At 38.9% G+C, this 18,260-nt stretch overlaps 1 protein-coding gene across 1 annotated transcript; it reads right to left on the reverse strand.

Annotated features, from left to right (window-relative positions):
• Positions 1 to 660: 660 nt before the first annotated feature.
• On the reverse strand, positions 661 to 17,840 carry LOC308366737 (cytochrome P450 3A30-like; the record flags this gene model as incomplete). Its single annotated transcript, XM_080840477.1, has 13 exons — positions 661 to 771; positions 3,544 to 3,706; positions 3,901 to 4,127; positions 4,498 to 4,658; positions 4,945 to 5,029; positions 13,220 to 13,347; positions 13,566 to 13,714; positions 14,095 to 14,183; positions 14,991 to 15,104; positions 15,775 to 15,874; positions 17,379 to 17,431; positions 17,586 to 17,679; positions 17,767 to 17,840. The coding sequence occupies 13 exons, from the start codon at positions 17,838 to 17,840 to the stop codon at positions 661 to 663; spliced, it is 1,548 nt and encodes a 515-aa protein (XP_080696603.1).
• Positions 17,841 to 18,260: the final 420 nt, after the last annotated feature.

The following is an 18,260-nucleotide window of genomic DNA, read 5'->3' on the forward strand; positions in this document are numbered from 1 at the left end:
AAAGATTGCACCGTTGAACCACTACACACATCAGATTCATCCCAAGGACAATAACATACAGGCATAATAAGTTAACAGACACAAAATCTGAGGGAAAAAGTCTGTGTATTTCACAAAAGAACTAACAAAATGACCAAATTAAAATTAACCAAACCAGAGACAATGCTGGCATGCAATCACTCACATACAAACTTGTACATTAAGAATACAGAGCCTTAAAGAACCACACTAGTAAGAGCATTTGTTTTTATTAATGTAGCCCTAAGATGACATAAGATGTCTACAAGCGTCATAAGTGCCTTGATTAGCCTTCCATGGGGGTGAGAGGACATTATTAACCCACAAGATCAGAGCAAAGGTTAGATCATTCAAGCATGTCTGCTGAGAGTGATAGCTAGAGTTCTGTAAACAACATCTGATTAGATAAGTCCCTGTCAATTAGTTATAAAAAGCTTACATACAGATTTCATACTAAAATGGCATAATGCCCACCAAACTGCAAGGTAGGTCATATATAAAACGTATACTTTTCAAATGTTACTTCATATCAGAGGGGCCATAGTTATGTGTGTGAAACCACTGTTTAAGTTTTTTCCATTTGGGTGAATCAACTGGCTGATGACTGACAGGTCTGATGGGACATCCGGTGCGTGTGGTCGTTCAGCCTCTGGGGTTCGGCTGCGCCCCAGATGACCGAGGGACCAGCTGCAGCTTGATGGGTCTCTTTGGAGACATGAGACCCAAGTTGTCCGAGGCCAACTCCAGTGGAATCTTAAAGATGATTGGGGAAATGAATAATCAATAATAATAACAACAATAATAATAATAATAATAATAATAAATCCTGAGTATTACATCAAGAGTTAAAGAGACTCGCATCCAGCAGATTTGCTTTGCAAACACCAACAACAGTACAGTTGCCCCTGATAAAAGCTAATTAGAAGATAAATATGGTAAATGTTTTTTGTTTTTATTTTACAATCAAAGTATTTATTGGTTTTTCATGTGAGAAACATGCAACTTACACCTCACATTTTACCTCTCATTTTACACTGTACACACACACTACACAATAAATCAGGGCAATAAAGACTGAGAAAAAAAAAATACAATTGAAATAAATAAATAAAATGAAATAGAAAAAACCGGGGATGTTGGTTAGATCGAATAATACTTGAAAGTAGTTAATTATGGGGCATTAGTCAGTTGAAATTGAATTAAATGTGGGAAGTCAGACCAGACCTGGTAGAATTTACCCCTACCATCATTCAATCTTGCAATTAGATCTTCAAAGGAGGCTGTATCCGTCATTAGCTTCAGCCAGTCTGTAAAACTAGGCCTTATTTGGCTCTTCCAGTGTCTAAGGACAATTCGTACTGCAGTGATAAACCCAGCTAGTGCCAGGGCAGATTCAGCTTTAAAACACCTCTGGTGGTAGAAGGGACCTATCTCCAAGCAGCCACAGTCGTGGAGAAAGCTGTAGTTAACCACTCTCCAATAGTTTGAATGATTTGTTGTCCAAAAAGGAAAAACTAGAAGACATATATTGTCTTTTATTAATCCCAATCTATGAACCTTAACTGGTGTATAATAGTATCTGTGGATAACCTTATAGTGTGTACATTTACTAATTGCACAGGCCATCCTGCATTGAAAACCACCTTTTCCCATGCCTATTCCTCAATGTCTGAGTTCAAGTCCCTCTCCCAGATTTGCCTTAAGGGATCACAGTGACCATACATACTATCTGCCATGATCTTATAAAAAGCAGAGGCTGTACGAACAAGCTCCGGCACCTTAAAATAACAGAGCAGCTTATTTGTGTCTTCATCAAGTGAGACTTTCAGACTTGTTACACAGCTCCTCAGTTGTAAATACTTCCAAAAATCTGCTTCATCCCTTAGATTGAATTTTTGTTTGGGTTCCTCAAATGACTGGAACAGGCCATCAGCTTAGCCTATTAATGTTTTGGTTCAGCCAGGTGGTCCCTGCAAAAGGTTTCCTCCCTACTTTAATTGAGGGAATTTTCCAAATGGATGAATACATTTGTGAAAAAATTTGGACTCTGTTTCATCTGTTTCTGTTTTGACGTGCCATGTGTTTTTGTTGTGGAAGCCATGTGCTACCATGTGCTCCGCCCCTTGTCCTGTCTTTGTTCTGTTTTCCACCTGTTCTGCTCCTCACCTGTGCCCAGTGATTACCCTGCCTATTTAAGCCTGTTCTGCTCCTCACCTGTGCCCAGTGATTACCCTGCCTATTTAAGCCTGTCTGGCCTCATGTTCCCTGTCGGATTGTCGCTTCTGTTGTGCTACCCTGTTCCGTGAGTTGTCTGTTTTTTGGGAAAGTAACTTTGCCTGCCTGCTTAAGTCTCCTTGAAGAGATACTTTTTGAACTGTTAGCTTAGCTTTTTGTGTTTTTCGGCATGGAAGCATACAGTGGTCGTGTGCCCTGTTTTTGTGTTTGCCTTTTTGATCCTCTGTGTTTTTTGTGGAATAAATCCTGCTTTAATCGATCTGCGTTTGGGTCCTCGTTTGAATCCTGACACATTTGCTTATACTGGGATATGTGCAGTTGCTTCTGTACTTTTGCCCATGTCTTCCTGCAGACCTGCAGGATTGGGTTTGGATGGGCCTTTTCTTTAACGCTTCAATTTTTGTTTTTATTGTTGTCAAAACTCTTTGAGTTTATGTCCTAGAGACATATAAAGAAAACCCACATGAACCTTGAACCCTTACTTTTAAAATATATACACTTCGAAAATAAAATATAAATAAGCACTTTGAAAGGAGAATAGAGCTGATCTCTTGCACATTTCAGTCTGTGAGTGAGGTTTCTGCTCCTAAGGACCCACCCATTAGCAAATGCCAGCTATTCATATGGTGAGTAATGGTGATTCGGTGATCTCTATTGGCTATGGTGTGGCGAGAAAGACACACACATTTTGGAGAGGCACAGGTCCCTCAGCTATTATAAATATGTAGTAGTGAAGCCACATACACTTTCTGAATGCTAAACTCACATATGTATAGCCAACACCTATGTTTACAAAGTTCAGAGTTCAAAAGTCTTGGTCCGAAATCTTTACAATGTTTTTTTGTACAAATTCTGAGCAGCTCTGAATGGTTTCAAGGTTTTCGTAAGGGTGGTTTTACATTTAATTTAAATACAATTTGATTTTTTCTTTTACTCGAATGTTGTTATTGCTGATGTCTTCTATAACATCATCCTAAATGCCACTTGCGCATCAATACTTTTAGCTAGGGGAAATATACAAAAACATCAAGGCATGTGAGACTTCCTAAAAAAGTCAAACAGGCCTCTGTCCCTGAAGGGTTTAGAGCTTGTGACATAGACTCTATGTGGATATATTATGTGCGGGTTGCAGATAGAGAATAGCCAGGACAGGTGGATCTCCCGCTTGCCCATCACCCATAAAATCAAGGTTTATCGCCACAATGATCACCAATGTGGCAGTTTAAATCTAATGCTTTAACACAAGTCAGCAAATCGATGATTAATGTCAAATGAAGGTGTTCCTCTCACCTCAGTCTCAGCACAGGTAGTGATGGTAAATCTCTGCAGCAGCTCCACAATGCCCAGCTTCATGCTGATGAGAGCGAAACGCATCCCGATGCAGTTCCTGGGGCCCATTCCGAACGGCATGTACGAGTACGGATCAATGGTGTCCTTGTTCTCCTTATTGAACCTGAGGGAATGATACGAGACAGTAGCAAAATACATGAGAATAGAAAACAAATCTTCAACTACTGTTATAAAGTAAAGTGGCCAATTTGACCTGTATGTTATCTTGATATGTAACAATTGTTTGTATTCTGTGTGCAATCCTCAGGAATACTGTAAACTTAATTCAGTAGATCTCCCCCCCCATCTTGCATGTACCTCTCTGGTTTGAAGTTCTCAGGTTCAGTCCAGAGTTCTGGGTCTCTGTGAAGGGCATATGTGGGCACCGTGACAACCATTCCCTTGGGGATGATGACACCGCTGATCTCTACCGTCTTCTTGCAGACCCTCTCGAGGCGAGAAGCAGGAGGGTACAGGCGCAGGGTCTCGTTGATCACGCAGTCCAGATACTCCATCTGCATCAGAGCTTCATACTTGACTTCAGCCTGGAGAACAACAAGAGCACAAGCGGTTCTCACAGCAACTCAACCTAGAACATCAGCATCAGGCAGGGTCGGGGGGCCCTTGCACATATCTGGCACTGGTAATCCTGCACATATCTTGCACTGGTAATCGTGCACACATCAAGCAAAGGTAATCTTGCACAGTCTAACTATCTTACGCCACTGGTTCAGGTTTCCCTATGAGGTCGTAGACCATCAAGAACATAACAGTGCAAGTCCTGATTTGCAAGCTAACCATTATTTCTGTCTTTTTTTTGTGTGAAAAAAAACATCCTCATTATCATTTATCTTCACCATTACTTCCAATTACCAACGATTCCACCACTATGAAATACAGAGACAGAAAGGTGACCTTGTCTGGGAAGACTTCATCAATCTCGTCGTGGAGAATCTTCAGGGTATCTGGGTTTGTGGCCAGACTGTAGAACAGGAAATTCATAGTTGAACTGCTTGTCTCGTAGCCGGCAAAGATGAAGATCATTGCTTGAGACAGAATCTCATGGTCACTCAGTCCTAGGTGAAAGACACACGGTCACAAGAACGGCAGTGCACCTGTATGCCAAGATTATATTTCATAAGATTACACTGCCGAGCTTTTTATTTCAAGACCCTTTAATACTTTATCAGCTTTATTATGTTTCTCAGACTTTTACAAAATATACATGTTGGACCTCTCAAAAAGTTCTTGAAAGTAAATTAACAGTTAGTGGCACATGGATACTAGAGATCTGAAATGTCTCTGGTCAGAGAATATGGAGGGGTTGCTTTGTCACTGACATTGAGAGAGAGGGGGCGATACCTTTGTTAGTTACGTCCCCGTGTCCATGTTCCTCTTTCTGAGGAGCCTGGGAGTCCACCATCAGCTGTAGAAAGTCCACTCTGTTCTGCAGACATTAAAAGGCATGCAGGCACAAGGATGAACTTCACCTTCAGCAAATGGAGTATAGTAGTGATTGCCAAACAGAGTAAGCGTTTAAAAAATGGTGTGGGTTGGACACAGACAACCGTATTTTTCATCATCCACTTTATATATATACTGTATATATAAACACACACACATATAGTATATACTGTATATATAGAGACCACTTCAAAATTATCAGTTTCTCTGGTTTTACTTTTTATTGGTATGAGTTAAAGTAAAGTTAACATTTTAGTTTTATTCTATAAATTACTGACAACATTTCTACCAAATTTCAAATAAAAATATTGTCATTTAGAGCATTTATTTGCCAAAAAATGACACTTGGTCAAAATAGCAAAATAAATGGAATGTTTTCAGATCTCGAATAATGCAAAGAAAACAAGTTCATATAGATTCTTAAACTACACAATAGGCCTACTAATGCTTAAACTTAGGAAGAGATCAGAAATCAATATCTGGAAAAACCGCATCTTTTTTGTTATTTTGACCAATTGTCATTTTTCTGCAAAAAATGCTCTAAAAGACAGTATTTTTATTTGAAATTCAGTAGATATGTACACTGTAAAAAAACAACCTAATTTTACAGTTAATAACTCTACATTTTTACAGTGGTTTTCTGTTTTTTGAAATTGTATACAAAACTACATATAATAATGGAGGTTAACTATAAATTAAAAACACGACTCCTATTTTAAGGATAATGCCAATAATGACAAATTACATGGATTTCAATTTTTTTTACAGAAAATAACTGTATTATTTATACATACATTTTCCATTTTTCTGAAATACATGCAAATGTAAATAAAATTACACTGATAATCTGTAATTTAATATGTAGCTCATTATATTATGGTTTATGTACATACTAACAATTTAGCATGATTCTATGTAAATTTACAGTGAATTCTTCACTAATTCAGCATAAACATTTTTGCAAACCCATTTTCATTTAACCTGTTATGGCCGGTTCACACTACACGATTTCAGCCCGATTTTGCCCCGATTTCTTCGTCGCCGACGAATTTGCAGGATCGGGCCCGATTTTGAAAAGTCTGCGACGAGGTGAGGTCTTGTAGTGTGACATGCTTGCGACCTGCGATGTTTTCGTCTGCGACGTTCGAAAACCCCACGACGAAAAGTCTGGCATGTCAGAATTTTTGGGGGAATCGCAAGGACGTATCCATTGTTGACATAGCGTAAACCTAGCATAAACCTCACTCTGGCCTGTATAACGAATGTCCAGCCTGATAAACTGTTATTATTGTAAATGTAGGTTACAAAATGTTGGTTTTAAAGTAGTCTATTTCCAGTCTTACCCGGAAATTTACGTTTGATAGCCTACCTCAAAAGTTTACGTAGCCTATCTAAAGTAGCTAGCTGTTACCTAGGCAATAAGATACAAAGATTCATGATCTTGTAGTGTGGCCAGTCTTCCGACGAAGACGAAGCCCGAAGTCGTGGCTCGGTAATCGCATAGTGTGACATGGTAGATCGTGAGGGAATGTTCAACAATCGTGTAGTGTGAACCGGCCATTAGAACCTTGATGTTTTTTCCTAAATGACCTAAAAATTCCATGCCCAAATGTAAAGGCTTACTTTTGAGTTTTAGGCACAGTATGGTGGAAAATTTCAATTTGATGTTACAGAGTACCCGTCAAGCTATGAGTACCATATATGATATCTGAAATTTTAGAAAGATGTCGATAACCTTCCCAAAATGTAGGCGCTCCCTATTTTTTTTCATTTACATCTAGATTACTGTGGATGTAAGTAGGAAAATGAATAGAAATGCCCAGTTTTGTCATATAATTGTGTGCCCCCAAGGGTATGCCATCACTTGAACAAATTTGGAACTGATATCTCATCCCAATCAAAAGTTAGAAGATAAATAATCGGTGATCTCTCCATATACTCTTCCGTGACTTTTGCTGCTTTCTGATTCTACCAGACTCTATTTCAATCTTCTCGTCATCCAACCGTTGAAGCTCTTCCAATACTACTGTTACCCCATAAAAACATCTTTTTGGGGGCTGGCTCTCTGTTTTATTTTTAGAAGCCATGATGATGTAGAATAAATGTGTTTTGTTGTGCACCTGCATTACGTTATAGAACTGTCAAAACTTGCGTGGCTAAACGGCAAAACAAATGCACGTGAATTACTGATTACATCCCACCTTCTCTGTTGTGCACTCGGATATCTTTGCATCTCATTGGTCTACAGTCATGATTGACACATGTGTGGACCAGTCAAGGAAAGTATTAGTTTATGTTTTTCACGCACAGACTTAGCAGAGTTTACCATAGCAACCATGGACATATGATAGCAACAAAATAGTCTTGGGTGCGCGCATTGTGTCAGACTGACAGGTCAGTCAACCTATGATATTAGTTACAGGTTCCCGTATCTTGCTGGCTGATTGGGTTATCCTGATAAGATAAGACTCTGTAAAAGGTCGGGATAGCCTTCACGCTTAGAGCAAGATGTTACTCATAAGAGGACTCAGGAGGTTGAAGATGTTAGAAAGATGGGTATTTTTATTAACCCAAATAAGGCACAAAGGCAGTTAAAACACTGACAATACTAAATCAATATAAAAAATACAGTTTTCACTAAGGACAAATGCATGAAGCCACCAACAAATAAGCAATTCACATAAGACCACATGTATAAAAAGGACCATTAACTGGTCAGTGAGAGTCCTTATTAAACACGATCACTCTCACTACGAAACAAAACAAAAGCAAATAAAAGGACCAAGGTAACTAGCCCATCGTGAGAGCTCCAAGGACTTACGTCCTATTAAACTGGCAACTTTCCTGAACAAAGAACAAAGGTAAGTTTAAGTAGCCTTGACAAGCACCTTGAATTGGCTCATACCAATCATTGATTTCAGGTGTGTCAATCAGCAAGGCACCAACACCTGTGGCTCACAGCAGCCATACCTAAACAATCAAACTCCCAATCAACTAGGAAACACAGACTACACATGGTAGCAATTAGGCTTGGTGCCGGCATAGCCGACACATAATAAAGCAGCCAAATCTCATTAAACATAAACTCCATATATCGCGCCATCTTCACAACACAAACTTAGACACTAAACACCGGTTGACAAACGGTATGATATATGACAATATGATTATTGTTAAACTAAATAAACAGAAAATTTCAGAGACAAGACATTGAATGTGTGCTGATTTTAACTGAACAAAGATCAAACATGTAACACACACACACACCAAAACACCTTCACCCAGTCCACAAAAGCAGCAGCCTACAGGCTGCAGTGGTGGGTCACACAGGTGCCCCGTCACAGACTCACTTTGTTCATTCGGTTAAAATCAAGCCACCCCTGAACTAAACACCACTATACATATTTGGGACCCATTCTAACGGCATCGGCAAGCCTGGTCTAGTCACACAAGAGCATTGTCCAAATTCCCTAATGCTGAATGGGCACTAAATCCAACAGACCCACTCCAAAATCTTGTGGAAAGACTTCCTATAAGAGAGGCAACTGTTATAGAGTAGTTTTGGAATGAGATGTGCGTGAAACTCATATATGTGTGATGATCAGGTGTCCCAATACTTTTGACCTGACCTAACCTTGGATCTGGCTGGCCCAGAGCAATGCAGAACAATAAAGACGAGACAAGGGGGAAATTACTTTGCAATGGACTGACTCACTCCATGTAGTTTAATATGAGTCTGAAGTCAAATGTTTTAACTTTTGTGGGTAGAGGCTATTGTGATGTTCCTGCTGAGCTCCGCTCCGGCCACGCCCCCTTCAATCACACAAGCACATACACCTGTTTCACTCTCACTCATGCTCTCAGCTGCATGTCATCAGTATCATTCACCATCCCAGCTGCACTGCATTCAGGTCCCAAATCACATGATCACACACACCTGATTCACTCCTATATATAACCTGCACTCCCCTCACTCCGTGTTTGGTCTCGTCGCTACAAGGGTGAAACCTTTGCCCAAGTCTTCTAAATCTGTGGCCCACTCTACGTCCCTGGGATTCCGCCTTCCGGCCACCGGCAACTACAACCCCATTGTCAGCTGGCTTCCAGCCCAGCAAGCTCTCTGTCCGTGGGCGTCCAGCCCCGCAAGCTCCCTGTCTGCTGGCTTCCGAGTCAGCCATTTCGGTGCCGGCAGACTTTTAGGACTGCATTATCCAGAGTGCCGTGCATACGGCACCGGGAGTAATGTGACTGTCTTGTCCGGCCTGTAGCCATGTACCTCTGTTCTTTGCCCTTGCGCACAGTAGCCAGAGTGAGACTCTGTGCGATCTTTAGTTCATGTTCCTAGATCTTTGTGTTAGAACTCTGTCTGTTAACCCTTTCGTTGATTTGTATACTCTGTTTGTGTCCTGTTCCCTGTCTGTACTCCATCAATAAACTCTGCATCACCTGAAACTCTTCAATCACAAACCCTGCAAGTCAATGTTTGAAATAATTGTCTTCCAAAATAAAACCATCATTTTACAATCTTGAGCATGTGTCAGCACTTTATTGAATGTGTTTGATCATAAAAATGTAGGAGCAATCTGGAAAATTACAGTTTCTCTGCTAAATGTGAATTGCCGTCACTTAATTGAAGGTGTTTCATTGTAATAAATGAGGGAAAATCTGTAAAATACCAGTGTTTCTCTGCAAAACTGTTAGGGCTGCCACTTTATTGAAGGTGTTTAATCTTAATTAAAGAAGCCTGACTTAATGAATGGTGTTTGTTCGTAATAAATTAGGAAGAATCTGTAAAATAACAGCATTTTTTGCTAAACTTGTAGTACTGTCACCTTATTGAAAGTGTTCGATATTAATAACAGATACAAAAATCTGTAAAATAACAGTTTTTCTCTGCTGAACTGTTAGGGCTGCCACTTTATTGAAGGTTTTTAATCTTAAATATCGAGGAAAACATTGTAAAATAACAGTGTTTCTCTGCTATACTTTTAGTACCCTAACTTAATAAAAGGTGTTTGCTCGTAATAAATTAGGAAGAATCTGTACAATAACAGTTTTTCTCTGCTAAACTGTTAGGGATGTAACTTTATTAATGGTGTTTGATTGTATTAATTGAGGAAAAATCTATAAAAAAAACAGTTTTTCTCTGCAAATCCTTAAATGGAAATATCTGTAAATATAGGGTTTTTGCACTTTATTTGAATTAGGATGTTTTACTTTAATTTTGCGGTTTTTGTTTGGCAGCCGTAGCTGCCAGTAATTTACTGTTTTTTTACAGATTTTTTTTTTACAGTGTAGCTAACGAAAGCTAACGTTAGCATTTTCGTGACCGATCTCCTATTCACATTTAATTAAGTTAACAATGAACAGTATTCATATGACCAATTATCACGATGAGAACATTTAGCAGACAGACTGCTATTGTCTTGTTCTCCAGACACATGCAAAGTGATGGTGGGGGTATACCGTTAAGTGCATATGCATCCTCAACAGCTGGATAATGACCAGCCTGATTTCAAAACCACCTTGTAATGTCATTTTCGTTTCTTTTCATGGCACTTTGGGGTAGGCTATTTGTAACCCTTTTCTGAAGTCCTTGAAAACGTTTAATTGTGTATTTTGTGTGGAAGCGAGTTTTCTAGCGTCTCAGTGGAAGAGATATACGAGACCAATTTCTTAGTTACAATGCGTTCTGCAGCCAAGCGATCTCTGAATCGCCAGAGCCTAAGATTAACTAAATAGTACAGGTGTTCATCAGCCCTTTGGGCCAGACATAAGGCATGCTTGTTTAACTTCCCCCACGGTGTTCGTACACCGAATTGTATTCAACCCGTGCGGGGGAGACCCCAGATCTCACCCTAGGCAGAGCGGTGGCAGTTTTAGGTTATAACTATTGAATAATCAGCGGGCCAGCAGCAGTTGCCAGCAAGCTAGCGCTGATTGGCTAGTCAGTAGAGGATACAATGTGTTGATTGGCGCTTTAGAAAATCTGCCAAAAGCTCTGATTGGCTCTTTAGAAAGGCAGTAAAGACATTGCCAAAAAGATTTTGTAATTCGTAACAGAAATCCGTATCCCTATCCGTAATGCGTAACTGAAATCCGTATCTGCAAATAGATTTTGAAAGTGAAGATAGTTTTTGAAAGTGTAAATAGTTGTTGAAAGTGTAGATAGTTTTTGAAAGTGTAGATACATTTCGTATTTGAAATCTGTATCTGTAAATACATTTTGAAAGTGAAGATAGGTTTTGAAAGTGTAGATGGTTTCACAGATACTAAATCTATGTTACATATACAAAATCTATATTACAGATTACAAAATATTTATGGCATTGATCTGATTCCATAGATATGTTGTCAGTAGTTTGAAGAATGAAACAAAAGTGTTAATTTTACTCAAACACATACCAATAAATAGTAAAAAAAAGAAAAACTGATAATTTTTTAAAAGTGGTCTCTTAATTTTTTCCGCGGCTGTATATAGATACATAAGACATTGTATAGCCTGCCAGTCAGTATTGGAAAATAAATTCCGGCAGGACAAACAGGACCCCGACGCGCAGTGGAGTATGTATGTATATATTTTACCTCTATATATCGGTAAAGTATGTACGTATATACAGTATGTACATGTATAAATCAGTCATATAAAAGCGGAGTAAGTATAAATATATATATATATATATGCATATATGTACGTCCATATATCAGTCATATATCAGCGGAATATCTATGTTTATATATCAGTTATATATAAGCGGAGTATGTATATATATGGGCCATTCTACCGAATTGATGCAAAGTCATGTCGGATATATTTTGAATTTTTTTATGGTTTTTTCCCAAAACTTTGACCGTATGTATATTGTACCATATCTAAAGTACACATATCTAGTAAAAGAACTGTCAAGTTTTATATTGTATTTTCAGAATGTGTTGGAATGTTTTTCCTCTTCCAAAAATTGTCACTACCGAAACATCACATTTACTATAGTAAAAAAGTATTATTATTGACCTGTTCAGATTGTGTTTCCTTCCCTTCTCTGAAGAGTATTTTTAAAAATATTTCTTGAAGATTTTCACAATGAAATCCATAGAAATGAATTTTTTACCAAATTTTCAAGGTCAATTTATCTGTTTCGGTAGTGACTGCACTGTTTCGGTAGTGACTGCACTGTTGGATGGATGTTCATTTCTCTCCCAAAATCATCCAAAAGGTGCTCTGGGCCTCCCTTAAGTCCACACAACACATTTATTTAAAAATTATGGGATTGAACTACTTGCCATTTCATTTTGTCACTACCAAAATCATCTGGTCACTACCATATGTTTCGGTAGTGACTGTTTCGGTAGTGACAATTCTAGCTAACTTTAAGCATAAATAAAGAATTCTAGCAAGCACACGGCTTGCAAACACATCTTTGAAGAGGTGTACACACATACAAACATAAGATTTTCCATGAAACCCCAAAAGGTTTACTTAATTGAAGAAAACATGCGTTTCGGTAGTGACAATTCTTAAGGTTACACGTCGATTTTCAGACTTTGGAACACATTTATATAAAAACTATGGGATTTAGCTACTTACCATTCAACCATGAGGGACAGAGATGCAGTGTCACTGCATGGTCAAAAATGCAGAGTCCTGGCTAAAACACAGGCTCAGCCTATGGACTAAAACTCTTGTGTTTCGGTAGTGACATGAAAACTAGGGACATGATTTTTTGAGTATAGTAAATTGATTTAAAAATTAAACCCACAATAAATCTAAATATTCCAAGTTCTGTTTCAACCCAATCATAAAGATCTTTGAAATTAAATCATTGAAAAAAATCAAAAAAAATTGAAAAGTGTTATTTAAAGGCATTGAAATTTAGATGTCAGGGTTGGGGACAGCTACTTCCCAATAGAAAGTACCCTATAAATGATGATTTTGTATATATTTAGCTTATCACTATCTCATGTAATGCATTGGGTTTATATAGACCATAACATTTTCTAATTTAATATCTATGCCTAAATACCTAATTGTTTTGTAAATAGATTTTATTGTTGAGGGACTGCATATTACACGAATTCGGTAGAATGGCCCATATACTGTATCTACGTGTATATATCAGTCATATGTCAATCATCCAGTAACCCACATGCTACAGCCACACAGACTTCCACTGACCTTGCTAGAGTTGGTCACCCTCTCAGCCTTAATGGTCTTAAGTGAAGCGTAGAAGAAGTCCGTCACAGAAATGGGGAAAAATGAAAAGTTCATCTTCTCCAAGATGGGTGTCATGAAGGGAAAGAAAGCTGAAGGTAGACAGAGAACAGCACATGTGACCACAGACATCACTGGTTGATTCTCCTAAAGACAGTGCAGCACAAACTAGCTTCTTTACAGACTCTGTGGATCGAATTCAACAGTCACATCCATATTCCTATTCACAGTCGTACTGAAACTCCAACTCACACATTCACATCCATCTGTAAGTTAAAACACAATATTGGGTTTGCGTGGCTAGACATACCCACAATCAGGAAGAGGGGGTTGAACACGTCAAACTTCAGCATTTTCTTGATGTTGGTGACAAAGGGGTCTTTAGGGTTGTTTAGGGAGTCGATGTCCACACTGAAAGCTGTGCTGGTCACCACATCCATACTGTACGCCCCAAAATACCTGAGGAACAGGAGGTTTTGCTTCAAATTCTGTAAGATTGTGTTTATGTATCTACATACTTTTCTCTCACCATCTCTCTTGTTTAATCTCATTTTTCTATTGTTTTCACCTTCTCTCTCGCTCTCTATACTTCCCTCTCCCGACTCAAATTCCTTCCCCCCTATATCTGTCTGTCAAAAATATTTTTCTGAATACGAAACGCACTGGTCCCAAGTTCACAATGGTGTATTCTTCACATCAAATCTAAATGGTCCTTAGTAAACAATGTGAAGAGTTCCAATAGAACCTTGGCTTCGTAATATTGTGAAAGCCTTGCTTATTGTGATGACACGTCATATTCCCCCCTCCTCTCCTTCAAATTAGTCTACAGAAACACTCACTCTTTAGTGTCTGATGCCTTGGCCAGATCTGCATCCTTCTTCATGCTGTTCACCAGGTTGTGCGAGTGCTTCTTCATGATCCCAAACATCTGATGAGTGAGAAACAGACACACACGTTGGTCTCCTCTGACCCTGTAGGTATGGCGTTATCATATAGAAAGTGTAGCGAAGTTTGAGAGCAGTCACCCCAATTTATGGGGTACAAAACCTGCACCCTGATCCCAGTGCCAAAGACAAGGCACAGTGGTTTGGCAGGCAGAGCACATACTCAATTCTAGTGACCCCACTATGGCACATAAAGTATTATTTGTGTTATGCTGGTCATACCAAATCAATGTTTATCAGTAACTGTGTGTGATGTGATGCCCATCTGATGGTCTAAGATTTCAAATTTATTTTGAGAATAATTCATTGTCACCACGGAATTATAAGCTATGGCTTATAAGTATATCATGAATGAGATTGTACAGACTAATACATCTGTTAAAACAAAACAAGAACATTTGAAAGCCTATCACTCACACCCATGACAAGTCAAGCCATAAGGATAGGAAAGTTATAAAATGGTAAGATTTCCCTCATCATACTGCCTATGCATTATATAGGGGGCTGTCAAGGGTGCAGCTTAATTATCAAAAGTTATCACAAAGGAGGACAGTGGAGGAGCGGTTAAGAAAGAGAGTTAAAGAAGAGACCAAGTGGCCACTGCTGAAACAGGAAGGCATTGTAGAAAAAGCATTCATAGTGGCCGACACATTTACAGAAGGGTGACATGTGGATGACAAATGTAATAAATGTGTTCAAATGTAAAATTGTAACATCTCTGCATCATGAAAAAGGGGAGGGTGAGAGAGAGAGAAAGAGAGAGAGAGAGAGAGAGAAAGAGAGACAAAAACCTCCTTCAAGCGGCCACTGGTGAAAGATGGAGACAGCACACTACGAATCCTTTTCCAGTCTTCATCCTCAGCAACGGACACAGCATCATGCAGCGGTCCATTGAGGCCAATATCCTGTAAGAGAGCGCATTCGGATTCAGATTCACTTCATGTGTCCTGGAATGTACGTACAGATATTAAAAGAATATAACATACAGTAAATAAAGACAAACCAGGTAAACAAGTAGGAGCTGGAAACATGATTAAATAAGTATAAATATTTAAGATGGTTTTATGCAGCAACACACTGTGGTGTTAAAAGAGAGACAAGTGCTGTCTATTGCACTTAATGAAAGGAAGTCTTGTTGGGGTGACCTTAGTTCACCCAGTTCTTGTGCTGGTGTTATTAAGTCCACAGATTCATGTTCAACAGGCCACACCTGTGACAATCAGTATCAGCTCATCAGATTTCACAATGCTTTGCTCTACAACACTATCATTTTAATAAACATCTTCCTGGGGAAATAAGTGAAATGGAACGAGTAAAAATTGCTAAATAATTTTAACTATTTTAATTACACTTCAGATTTACATATATAGATATTATTAGTTTATCTACGGAAGATAATGGCTGAACGCTGCAATGGATGTAGCTCTGAATTACAGCTTTTCGTTTTGACACTAGTTGCACGATTCTGTTGTCCTTAATCTAGCTAGACAAGCATTTACACCTTACATTTAACTTTAGGCAGTGACAGACTTTTTAAGGATTTAGAATGTAGGTACAGAAAATGTGGTGTCGTACCCGTCTATTGGTGAAAATCGAGTAGCACTCCTTGACGAGAATGGTTTTGATCAACTCTGTGTCGGTGATACAAAGAACAGCCTGCCGGCCTTCATAAATTCTGGAGGAAGAGCAAGACACAAAAAGGTATTACTAGGCAAAAAAGGTATGTACAATATATGATTTGCTTGTAGGGCTGTGCAATAATCATGATAAATTAGACATGTGAGGTGGAGATTTGTTTGTTATTGATGTTAAAGTAACATTATATATCTATTATATTATGTTACCTTCAAATAACAGCTTCAAAATCATTTTGGTGTTACACTGATTTATAATACAGAGAATGGCTTTTGTGCTACTGTAATGTAACTTTGAAGTACAGGCCGCAAGACCTCTGCCAATAACTATGTAATGCTTCATGGCACCACCTCACGCAACTGCCACTAGTAAACAAAACTGTACCCAGTTATAGTAAGCAGTTTATAAAGATGATGACTTAATGTCATAGTAGGCCTACTATATGTTTGGCTATTGCTAGGTAACATTGTAAGTAGGCTCAAGTTTATGTTTTAAGAGTGTATGTTGAGCTTTGAACTCTATCTTGTAAGTCTACATCCTTCTTTGGCTTCTGCTGTTGTCGTCGCCAGTTCCAAGTTCCGTCACCAGTTCTGCCTATCTTTGTGACACCTGCTCTAATAAGACAAGGGCAGGTGCAGCTGACAGACGTATTACTCGGCAAAAAAGGTATGGTACAAGATATGATCAACTTGTAGGGCTGGGCAATTCATCACGATAAATTAGACATGTGAGGTATGTTTGTCATCGTTGTTAAAGTGACAATGGTACAATTCACTGAGAATAACAGCTTCAAAATAATGTTGGTGGCACAATGACTTGATAGATGGAGAATGGCGTCCATTACACTACAACATATTCTTTGGATATGTTGACGTTCATCTTCTATGTCAACTGTAGTCTAGTCATATTTGTGTACAATCTTGTGACATTGCTATACCTTGTCAGTCTACATGCTTATTTGGCTTCGGCTGTTGTCTTCGCTGGTTCAATATCCTTCAGCGTGTCCAGTCCACAAATACATGTGTAGGCGATTTGTATTTAGGACAGTGGCCTCGCGCGTAATGGGGCTTTAAGTGGTCATTGCAGTGCCTATCTTTGTGACAACTGCTCTGATAAGACAAGGGCAGGTGCAGCTGTGCTGTGACACCAATGTCTAAAGTTCGCTTTTTTTTGGTTGGGATGGGCGCTCTGGAGCAGGTTATCATCAAGGATGTCTCTGTACATTGCTGCATTCATCTTTGACTCGATCCTAGTCTCCTAGTTCCTGCCGCTAAAAAAAACATCCCCAGAGACACACCAAACCGACAACAAAGATCTAGCGGCGAAGAAGGCTGACTGTTGCGTTGTCTGTGTCTGGGCCAAAAAGTTACACACGAACATCAACTTTGTACCTCCTATTTAAGTTATAACTGACTCTTAAATTACATATATAACATCGGCTATCAGTTCATATCATAATTTAACTAATTTTTTTAGTAAGAGTGCAAAAGTAATTAAGACAGCTGGATTTGTCTTTTTAAAACTGTGATTAAAAACGTTCTTACCCCCATATCTGGCCATACTTCTGGAAACACTCCAAATCAAAATTGTGGAATCCCTGAAGGGAAAGCACTGGTTAACAAGTTTGTATTGTAATTTACATCCATTTCTAAACTCTTAGAAAGTGAAGACCTACATTGGTAAGTTTACTTATCAGTAGCCTACAACTAACCTGAGGCAAACATTTGTATCAATATAAAACACAAACCAACCTTTGTGTAGTTCAGCATATTTCCAAAAAATAGCACGGGCTTTGGACCGGGTATCCCCAACTTCTTGAAGACTCCATATGGCCAGTATCCGTATCTATGGCAACAGTTATCACCACTTCTTCAACTAGTTTTTGCTAATATTGGATAGTCTTTCTTAAGAAAAGAAACGAGTTTCACTTACATCACAAGCAGGCCCAGGAATAGCAGGAGCAGTGTCCATGTCTGCGTTGATAAAAAGGACAGGTAACTCAACATCTTCGAAACCTGAAGAGCAGGATTTCCGAGACTGTATGAGTAGCCCCAGCGTGTTGAATATCACGCTCAGTGCTGTGGCGCTTTGACACAAATACCTGCAGAGATACACTGGTAAATCATTAACTCAACGAGATATAATTTGCTGCTTGTCCAATGAAAATCATAGAGAAAGAGGAAGTCAATACCCTATAATGACAAAGCGAAAACAGGATTTCAATTTCTTCTGCAAATATATTAAAAATATTACAAGAAATTATGTTTTCACAGCCTTTGCTTAATACTTTGTTGAAGCACCTTAGGCAGCAATTACAGCCGCAAATTGTTTTGAGTATGATGCTCCAAGCTTGGCACACTTATTTTTAGGCAGCTTCTCCCATTCTTCTTTGCAGGACCTCTTATGCTCCATCAGAATGGATGGGG

The sequence above is a fragment of the Sprattus sprattus genome, assembly GCF_963457725.1.
Source record: "Sprattus sprattus genome assembly, chromosome: 1".
Lineage (NCBI taxonomy): Eukaryota > Metazoa > Chordata > Actinopteri > Clupeiformes > Clupeidae > Sprattus > Sprattus sprattus.